The sequence below is a fragment of the Etheostoma cragini genome, chromosome 4 (genome assembly GCF_013103735.1).
Source record: "Etheostoma cragini isolate CJK2018 chromosome 4, CSU_Ecrag_1.0, whole genome shotgun sequence".
NCBI classification, from domain to species: domain Eukaryota; kingdom Metazoa; phylum Chordata; class Actinopteri; order Perciformes; family Percidae; genus Etheostoma; species Etheostoma cragini.
In genome coordinates this window covers 28,557,760-28,568,563 of record NC_048410.1, presented here as the reverse complement: position 1 = coordinate 28,568,563, position 10,804 = coordinate 28,557,760, and the positions used below count along the sequence as shown (strand labels likewise).

General features: G+C 39.3%; 1 protein-coding gene across 1 annotated transcript; it reads right to left on the bottom strand.

Moving 5' to 3' along the window:
• Window positions 1-2,235: 2,235 nt before the first annotated feature.
• Window positions 2,236-3,151, bottom strand: si:ch211-220m17.5 (guanylin family protein). Its single transcript, XM_034870597.1, has 3 exons — window positions 2,990-3,151; window positions 2,580-2,772; window positions 2,236-2,482 (listed from the first exon to the last, which is right to left on the bottom strand). The coding sequence occupies exons 1-3, from the start codon at window positions 3,062-3,064 to the stop codon at window positions 2,424-2,426; spliced, it is 327 nt and encodes a 108-aa protein (XP_034726488.1). The 5' UTR covers window positions 3,065-3,151; the 3' UTR covers window positions 2,236-2,423.
• Window positions 3,152-10,804: the final 7,653 nt, after the last annotated feature.

Sequence of the window (10,804 nt, the reverse complement as noted above, 5' to 3'; positions counted from 1 at the left end):
TTTAACATGGGGGGTGTATACTCATGCCCCCTGTATTTTAACATGGGGGGGGTGTATACTTATGCCCCTGTATTTTAAGGAAGAAAATGTATTTATTTACATTACATTATTAAATAACAAAGAAAATTGGTGTCCTTAAAGGTTGGATTTTCCTACATTTCCTACATACTGCATGTTCAACCTTTGTGTTGTCTCCCGGTCAAAAATCAAAGTTAGTTGACACTTTTTAGTCCACGTTTTTCACATTTTCTCAAATTTTTGTCCCCTTTTTCAACACTTTTTTTGACGTTTAACACTACGTAACACTAACTTGTTAACTTTAGTTTTACAGTTATTTTTGGAATTCATGGTCAATACATTTTTTTTTTAGCAAATTATGCCTAATGTATGAGTTAGAAAAGCAGAAATTAGGAATTATTAGACTAAAATTAAAGGAATGGATGTTGATAGATGATCACAGACCGGAATATGTCAACTTTTACTCAATACTATTTCAAAAGCATTTTAATTTTTTTCTTCAAATGTTATACAATTGAATATGACACTTCAAAGTGAATAAAAGTAGAGATTTGAACTTGCAAAAGAGCCCTCTGTGGAATCAATCATGTTATTTTAGGGAATTAAAAAGAACAACGATATAGGAAAACGGGTCAATTTGACCCGAGGACAAAATGAGGTTAAGATTTACAGGGACTACTCCAGAGGACAGACTGCCATTGATAACCGTGAGACAAGATGGCCCAACAGTGGGGAAAACCTCCTTAAAATATCAATGTGGGACAGTATCATCCGGAGAACCAAAGGGCTTCAGATGACCCACAATGTCCTGCACCAAAAGTAGGGTCACAAGGTCAAACGTGTCAAACACAGCAGGACAGGGGACAAACACAGAAGGACCGGAGAAATAAGGTGAAACAAGTCCTCTGGTAGAAGTGACTTTATCAATGAAGAGTGAAGAAAATTCTCACACACAGCAGGACAGGTCTCAGTAACAGTGTGTGGTGCATTTAGAGTTGTTAAATGTAACCCTTGTGTTGTCTTCCCATTAACCATGAACCTGGTCAAAATTAAAAATGAACTTTCTTTTGTGCTTTTCCAATGTTTTCGTCACTTTTTCTGATTGATTTGTCACTTTTTCCAGCTTTTGGCACATTTTTTAAAAGCTGAGCTGGTTTAATAACAGGTTTTACATTTATTCTTGGAGTTTATGGTCAACAAACCTCAATTATATGAAATGTTACGTGTGTTCCTTGTTAAAAAGGCAGACATTATGAATTATTTTGACTAATAGTTAAGATCAGATGATGTTGAGTGGATCAAAAATTGGTATATTTTAAAAAATTGGTCCGGATACGGTTTTGAAACCATTACAAAAAAGAATTTAAATGCTATAAGATTAAATAAAACACCGTTGCATTGAACAATCCATGTTATTTTTGGGCAATTTAATTTTTCAATCCATATTTTTGATATAAAAGTATCTGAAACGGGTCCATTTGACCTGAGGACAACACAAGGGTTAAACAAAACAGGGTTTACTACAGTTTAGAAGAACAATATCAGAAAAATATTTTCTTTTAACCTCTTTTACAGTGGATTGGTAATTACACCAGCAATCCCTCAGTATTTATACTGTATTATATTTACTTGCAATTTGTCCTTTTTCCACTTTCTTTCTACTTTTTTTCATTTTCACTCTTTGATTTAGAACCCAGCTATCAACAGACACAACTTCAAGTTAAGGCTAATGTTCCTGTGTGTGTGCTGGACGTGTAATAGTGGTATACTTAGTAGTATAGTTGTACTATAGCCAATGGTATTGTGGTCTTTGTACCTGTTAGCATTTGTTTGAATGTTTTCAGCCACCAACCGGCCAAAAATCAAGTGTAATTTTTGAAAACACAACCTTTTTCCACAACTGGTAATACACTGTAAATGGTAATAGATATAGTCTTAACAATATAAATTAATTGGCAGGAAAAAGCACAATGTACACAGGATTTATCAGTGAAAGCTCTTTATTCAAAACACTGAAAAACACAGAGAAAAAGAAACCACTCCTTAATATATGTATACAGTGCTAAGGTTTGCAAGATAGAAATGTAACAATGTCAATTCCAAAAATAAAATGCATGGTAAAGAACTGTTAGCAGAAAATTAAAGCGGTAAATGTGCTATAAAAAGTAACAGTATGTAGACAGAAATTGCTCAGTTTGATTGATTTCTTTTCCTTTTGGGCTCTTTTTTGTCTAACAGCAAAGTGCACAACGTGCCGGGGTCAGAGCCTCTGTGTCAGGGAACATCAAGTCGTTGTCTAATAATTGCAAAAAATTGAGAAGTTCCCTGAAATAGTTTTAAGAGGGGAGGAACATAATCACAAGTTATAAGCTGAGGAAAATTAAAGGTTTTCTTTCCGGGTTTGTTTAGCAGCCGGTGCAGGCAGCAAAGGCACAGATCTCACACACATCCATGGGAACCATAGCTGAAATAAAGAAAAACACACTTGAATCACCTGTACTTCACTCCTCATGATTTGACTTCATTACTAGGACTGGCTGTCCAATATGTAATGGTCTCACCTAGTCTGGCCAGGGATGCAGACGCTCCTCTCTGCTTACAGAGGGGCAGGAACTCCTGAGGGAGCATGGGGTCATCACAGAGGGACAAGGTGCTCGCCCTGAGTCTCTGGCTTTGTTGTCCGGTCGCACCGCTGCTCTCTGTCAGCTCCTGGAGCCTCTTGATGGCTTCCAGAGAGAAAGACAATCCATTCTCCTAAAAAGAAAAGGCAGATGTTGTTAAAGAACGACCATTTCAAACCAAGGCCTAATTTGCTAATGTAGCAGTAGTTCGAATGACAAAAGTACGTGGCGGTGGTTCTCACAGTTTTAGTATGGTTCGTAATCCACCAGAGTAGAGAATGCAGGTTTGTAGTAGAATACATGGATGTCATTGTCCATTGTTATACAGAAATGTTAAGCGCTGCACTTACTTCAACCTGCACAGCTTCGGAGGTCCAGCCGAGAGCCAGGACGAGGACAGCGATGGCGGCGAGTGTGGTCTTCATGCTGACAGTCAAAAGCAGTTTGTCTCTTGCGGTTGATGTGCTCAGCTCAGTGTCTGCTTTCCCTCTGTCTCCAGGCCTCCTTTTAAACCGTCCTGCCCTGCAGGTGCTACAAACGGGAGCGGCATTTTTCTCACGGGTTAATGAGTAGTGATTCCTTTTACAGGGTTGTAAAAGGAAATCATAAATCTTTGGTAAGCCTCATTGCTTCGGATTGTTTTATGGATCTCCGGCTCTCTTGGAAGCTCTGTATCACAGAATTGACACACCTTTGGTTGGTTAAACAGTTACCTTTTGCTCCATTGATGACAATGAAGCCACACCAGCCCTGGGAGTTCTCTTACACTCATGCAAATTATCAACCTAATTATATGTGCTGACATTTCTGACAGTCTTATGTTTTATACAGTACACAGTGGCTAGAATAAGTTTACACCCCCATGCTAAAGTTGATTAAAAACAAGAATAAAACATCTTTTGGAAACTGATCGTAATGACTTTATTCCCAAAAACAATTTGGAAAATCCAACCTTTTAAGGCCACACATTTTCTTTGTGAATGAATAATGTATTGTAAATAAATAAATGTTCTTCCTTAAAATACAGGGGGCATAAGTAAACACTCCCCTATGTTAGATTCCCGTATGACGCAAGCCCATTTTTATTGTTATAGGCCATTTATTTCATGGATTAGGATACTATGTATCCTGATAAAGTTTTCTTGGCTTTTGGAATTAAAATACCCCCCCACCCCACATCATCATATACCCTTCACCATACCTAGAGATTGGAATGGGGAACTTTCCATAAGATCATCTCTCAATGCAAATCAAACCAGCTATTAAGCTAATTGAAATAACACAAAGCCACACAGATGAGAACATCCAATCCAATCCAACTTTATTTGTTGCACTTTAAAACGACCAAAGTTGACCAAAGTGCTGTACAGAAAAATGCAAAAATACAAAAAGGAACATAACCTTATAACACGAGTAAAAATAATCATATCTGCACCACTACCACCGCCAAAGTGAACAGAAAAGAACTATAAAATATATAAATGCATATGACATTGGCAAAACACAAAACTCATTGTCTCACACAACTGACATGTAGACACACTTACAGATGGTATCTTGGAAGTTTTTGATCAATACTGTATAGTGATGTAACCAAATGGGGTCCCATTTCATAGGGGTACGTTTTCACCCCTAGCCCTTACCCCTTGGTTTCGAGGGCCAAGGGTAAAGGTAGGGGTAAGGGGTAAGATCGAGAGGGGTGGGCGCCCGGATGGCTTAGTTGGTGGAGCGGGTGCCCATGTGCGGAGGTTTACTCCTCGGCGCAGCTGGCCCGGATTTGGCTCCGACCTGCTGCCCTTTGCTGAGTTTTGTCCCCCCTCTCTCTTCCCTTTCGTGTCTTCAGCTGTCCTGTCAATTAAAGGCCTAAGAATGCCCAAGAAAAAAAAGAAGTAGTGGTCAGCTAGAGAGGGTTAAGGGGTAAGATAGAAAGGGGTAAGGGGTAAGGGGTAAGACAGAGAGGGGTAAGGGGTGAGGAGTAAGGGGTAAGATAGAAAGGGGTAAGGGGTAAGGGGTAAGACAGAGAGGGGTAAGGGGTGAGGAGTAAGGGGTAAGCTAGAGAGGGTTAAGGGGAAAAGGGTTAGGGGTAAGAGGTAGGGGTAAGGGCTAAAGGGTAAGATAGAGAGGGGTAAGGGGTAAGATAGAGAAATGGGATTCAACAACAATTGTAATTGTTAACATCTTTATATTTAATCCCTATTCTGCTCTTTGATTTTTAATGTTTTATGTTTTATGTAAAGCACTTTGAGTTTCCTTGTGCTGAAATCGGCTATTTAAATACAATTGCCTGGATTTATCACCTCAGAAAACAAACAACACATTTATGGTCTCAATGACTAGTTTCAAGTCTTCCTCAATAGAGCATGATTATTGAATAACCATTGGTTACATTTACTTTAAAATAGACTATAAAACAGGTTGCTTTATTGCGTAGCTAGATTGTGATTGAGTTTCTATCACAGTCGCTACCATGCCAACCTATCAAGTAAGACACAGGCTGTGCTATCAGCAATGCTAACCATGGCGCTATGTACATTTGTATTTCACCGTGTGTTTCCAGTTCATGAAAGTTAATTGTAACATTTTGGTTGCCTAAAAATGTCTTGTTCAGTGTACTAAAAGCCACTAAGTAGTCGTCGTAGTAGTAGTGTTAATTTCTTCTGGTTGTACATTTAGTTTTTTGCCTGCTAGCCAAAATACGCATCACAATTCATATGTTAACGTGATTTACAAATGCAACTAACGAACCAAGCTAGCTAGCACTAGCATTAGCTGGTAAATTAGCGTTTAGCGCACACTTCCTCCCAGCTCCGCCCTCTCTTCCAAATATGGTCCCTTCTGACAAAAAAAACATGATAAAGAGTTGATGACACATTGCTTTATTAATGCCAAAGTCAAGGCTTCAAAACAGTAAGTTACAAACCAATGGGTGACATCCCGGTAGACTGCATGCTGGGTGTGTTTAATGGTAATTGGCCTATGTTGCCTGCTATATTTCACCCCCGACAGATGCCTTCCACAACAATGTATGCTGATATACAATAGGCTCCAGCCCCCCCACACAGCATCAGTGTGTAAAGATAAGAGATTCATAACTAATGAAAAAAAATGGGAGTGTGACTGTTAGTCCTCATCAGCTGCACTGTATTCATCATACAGTCAATGCAGACAGGTGGGAGTGGTATATGACAACAGGATACGGATGCATTGGTAATTAATAACCTTAATGACCCAATGTGGTGTTTACAAATCCAATAGGAGGGAAACTTTGTGGCGGAAATGTGTCGGCGATACAGTGTGATGCAAGAGAAATTAGAGTGAGGTAATTCACGTTCATAATTAATGATTCATTTTGTTATATTTAACCCTTGTGTTGTCCATCAAATTCGACCGGTTTACAAAAACTTTTTCTATCAGAAAAGCACATTGAAAATGTGACAAATGTTGAAAAAAACTACAAAAAAGCAGAAGAAAAAAAAGTGACCAAAACAATTAGAAAGAGTGACAAAACAACAACAAAAACACTGGAAAAAGCGACTAAGAAATTGTAAAAAAAAAATGACTAAAACATAATTAAAAAAAACATCTAAAAAGTGACAAAAAATAGGACTAAATTTGACAAAAACGTTGAGAATGTGTAAAAAAAGGACAACAAACTGTCCAAATTCAACCCGGAAAAACACAAAGTTGCAGGTCAACGGGAAGACAACACAAGGGTTAAAAGTTTGCAATGTGCTCTTTTTAACGTGATGACAAGAATGTTTGTGTGAAATTACCAGATGATGGACTTGAGCCAGTGCAGCATTTCACTGCACTTTGTAACTTTGTTCACTTCAATGGAAACAGCTCATATTCTGATCCAAAAATGTGAAGCTCTCTGACTTCATAATTCAACCGAGGTATTGATTTCATGTCACAGTTCATTTTGTCAAAAGGTTCTCTGTTGACCCAAGAAGAGAAAAATGGTCTCCAAGTCAAAGTGCAATTAATCAGACATGTTAGACTGATGATGAACGTTTAGGGTGGAGGGCAGTAAATCATCAGCCTGTGAATAGAATGTCTTCCCTGGCAGAGGATTTATTTGATCTCCTCTCACCGCAGATAACTTACAGTCAAGTGGGTAAGTTTCTAACTTAGCACACTTCTTCAACCCTCTTTGTGTCTTTACCTGAGCACAGACCTGTGACCTTTGAGTATAACATTTTCTAAATTCTTTTAACCTGCTTTAACTATTGTGTTGTCCTTGGGTAACATTGACCTGTTTTTCTATATCAATGTTCTTTTTAATTACCCAAAATAACATGATTGATTCCACACAACTCTCTTTGGCAAGTACAAATCTCTACTTTCAATCATATTGGCGCGTCTTTCGCCCCAAATTTCTGTTTTTCTAACTCAAACATTAGGTATAATTTCCTATAAATGAGGTTTATTGAACATAAATTCCAAAAATAACTGAAAAACTGAAAAAAAAGTGAATAAGTGAGTGTTACGTAGTGTTAAACGTCAAAAAAGTGGCAAACATTGAAAAAAAGCCTCAAGTGTTGAAGAAAAGGGACAAAAATGTGATGAAAACTTAAAAACGTCAAGGGTTAAAGGACGTTTTCTGCACAGCAAGCACTAAACACACATTTAAAGATGTTATAGGCGAACTGTTGCCTATTCACACAGTTTACATATACAGTAAATTACTGTAAATTAAATGTTAATACCCATAATGCAATGTTTATTACAGTAATGAACTGGAAAAGAAAATTATGGTATTTTACTGGGCTTTTTTTGGTGGTTTTGAGCAAAGTCTAACAGCATGTAGTATTCACTCTCTATTAGCCTTGATGCAAAAGTTAAGTTAGTATGTAATGTATTTGTCATGTAATATTCTAATTTTTCGAGATTTTGAATTTGGGACTTCACGAGCTGCAAGCCATAATTATCTACATGACAAATAAAGACTTGAGGGCTGTAGTCAAGACAACCTTAGTCAAGTCCAAGACAAGTCCAAGACCAGGACTAGTCAAGACCGAGTCCAAAGAGGTTTGAGTCTAAGTCAAGACTGAATCCACAGAGATTTGAGTCCAAGTCAAGACCAAGTCCAAAGAGGTTTGAGTCTGAGTCAAGACCGAGTCCCAAAAGTTTGAGTCTGAGTCAAGACCAAGTCCAACGAGGTTTGAGTCTGAGTCAAGACCGAGTCCAGGACAGAAAAAAAAGGTTTCGAGAGGATCGAGACAATCATTTGAGGTTTCACTTTCCTTCCAATATTATCATCAACATAGTAAAGGCACCTGGACTCAATCAAGACCAAAAGCCATATTGGGCAAGACCAGTGGCCGAGACAAGTCAGAGTCCAAATACTAGTGAGTCCGAGACAAGTCTGAGACCATGGAAAAACGGTCTCGGGTCCGGACTCAAGTCCAAGACCGGACTCGTGTGCTACAGCCCTGGGTTTAAATACCTAATTTTGCATGCACTTTGAATTACTGAAATAATTGAACTTTCGCACCATATTCTGATTATCCAACTTTTAAAACAGAGGTAAAAAAGTCCCAGGGAAGGTGCATTGATTGGTTCATGCCTTAGATCATTTTGACAAGATGGCATCAGGATAATCTTTGTAAGTATGAAATCACATATAAAACTGTAAAGAGGGGATCAAACTTGATGTCAAATGCAGCTCCTCACATGAAATCCTCACATCCATGCTGCTACGCCACAGGAAATCCAAACAATGATCTTAAATAAGTCATTCAGCCCTGACATTTATGAAAAATAACTACCTGCCCCTTAGCAATTGAAGAAAACAGATATTATACATAAATCAGGAGTGTGAACTTTCTATTAGTTGCAGGTTCCCCTTGAGGATTCATTTTGAAAACAACATAACAGAAATGATCCCCGGATCATCATGTGCAACTTTGGTTATGGTAAACTGAAGAAGTAATAATGGGGAGAGGATTGCTTGACATTTTTGAAAATATGCTTATTAACATTCTTATTGGCTGTTACATGAGAAGATCAATACCACTGTTAGCTTAGCATAAAAAATAAAAACATTGGGAAAAAGTTAGCCTGACTATTTTCAAAGGTAACTAAAGCTTTAAAGAAATAAAAGAATCCAAGGCACGCTTATTGTGAAAATTATCATTTAAAGTAGAGCTGTTCATCCGAAGTAAATTAATCTTTGCTGGGGTTAAACATAATTTATCAGAACGTGTTAATAAGTGAGGTTTTGACGTTCACATAGGCCGATTTTGTTACTTTTCGACACAGTGCCTGACTACTGCCCTGTTTGTAGCTTTTATGCTAAGCTAACCAGCTTCTGGCTGTAGCTTCTTATTAATAGTACAAACTTAAAGGTGGTATTTATCTTTTCATCTCACTCTTAGTAAGAAGAACGTATTTCCCAAAATGTCAAACTAGTCCTTTAAACTGAAGTCGAAACATATTGCCTGGGAAACATTTAGGAGATACAAAACTTCATCCCTGAGTTATGACATGATTCTTTGAATCTGTGAGTTGAATGCTTAAACTCACAGGATGACTGCCACATAAAAGTTACATGAAACTAATCAGGTGTCAAGATGTTTTTGGGATCTCTTGTTATCTAAACCTTTGGGTTTGTTAAACAGACACTTAACTGTCACGCCTAAAGCTGTAAATCATTCCACATCAACATTGTTATGTCATAGCATGGCCAATAAAGAGAACGCTGAAATGCCAAAACACTTAAAAAACAAAGGCCAGTGCATTGCTTAATAAAAGATAGAATCAGAATCAGAATCAGCTTTATTGACCAGGTATGAACACACATACGAGGAATTTTCCTTTGGAGCATAGTTGCTCACAATGTGCTTACACATACAAAACAATCAACCAAACAAACAATATATACACACTAATATAGACACACTAATATTTACATACACTGAACAGAAGCAATGTAGAGACAGGAGTGCAACAAAGAGTCCAATAAAAATGATTGTGGACTGGGATGATCGTGGAGCGTTTGAAGCAGGAGGGAACTTCAGATAGCTCCAGAGATCTGTTGAAGATCTGAGTGAAAATGGGGACCAGCTGATCTGCACAGATTTTCAGGCAGGATGGTGACACACCGTCTGGGCCAGGAGCCTTTCTGGTCTTCTGCCACTGGAAGAGCTGGCGCACATCCACTTCACAGATCGTGAGTGCAGGTGAGGGGTCAGAGGGGGGAGGTGACTGACTGAAGTGTGAGTTGGTGTGGGGGAGGGGTGTGACTGTGGTCTTTTCAAACCTACAGTAAAAGCTGTTCAGCTCGTCCGCCAGTCGTTGAGAACCAGCAGTGTTGGGAGATGGTCTCCTGAAGTTAGTGAGAGTCTGCAGGCCTCTCCACACTGACCGAGGATCGTTGTTTGAAAAGCTGTTTTCCAGCTTTTTTTCGCCTCGCTTTTTAGCATAGCTCCTCTCCTCGCTTTGAAAGAGACAACAGAGAAACTGACACCAAGCTCAAACCCTCAGCCGACCACCCTCCAATCACACTCTCCTCCACAGATGTCTGCAAGAGACATCTTCAACCTGTCTCTTGCCCAAGCAGCTGTACCAACATGCTTTAAATACACTTCCATTGTGCCAGTGCCAAAACACTCCAGCCCGAAGTGCCTTAACGACTGCCGCCCTGTAGCACTCACACCCATCGTAATGAAGTGCTTTGAGCGGCTGGTCCTGGCACACCTAAAAGACTCGCTACCATCAACATTGGACTCACACCAGTTTGCCTACCGTAGCAATAGGAGCACAGAGGATGCGGTTTCCATGGCACTGCACTCTGTGCTCACACATCTGGACAATAAGAACACTTATGCACGAATACTGTTTGTTGACTTCAGGTCAGCATTCAACACTGTCATCCCGGCTAAGTTAATAGTCAAACTTGGAGACCTGGGCATCAACACCTCCACATGCAACTGGATTTTGGACTTTCTTAGCAACAGACCCCAGAATGTTCGATCAGGCTCCAACTGCTCCACGTCCATCACACTCAACAATGGTGTACCACAGGGCTGTGTGCTGAGCCCGTTTCTCTACTCCCTCTTCACCGCCGACTGCAAGCCTCTGTTCGAATCTAATTCCATCATCAAGTTTGCGGACGACACTACGGTGATTGGTCTCATCAGCAACAACGATGAGACTGCCTA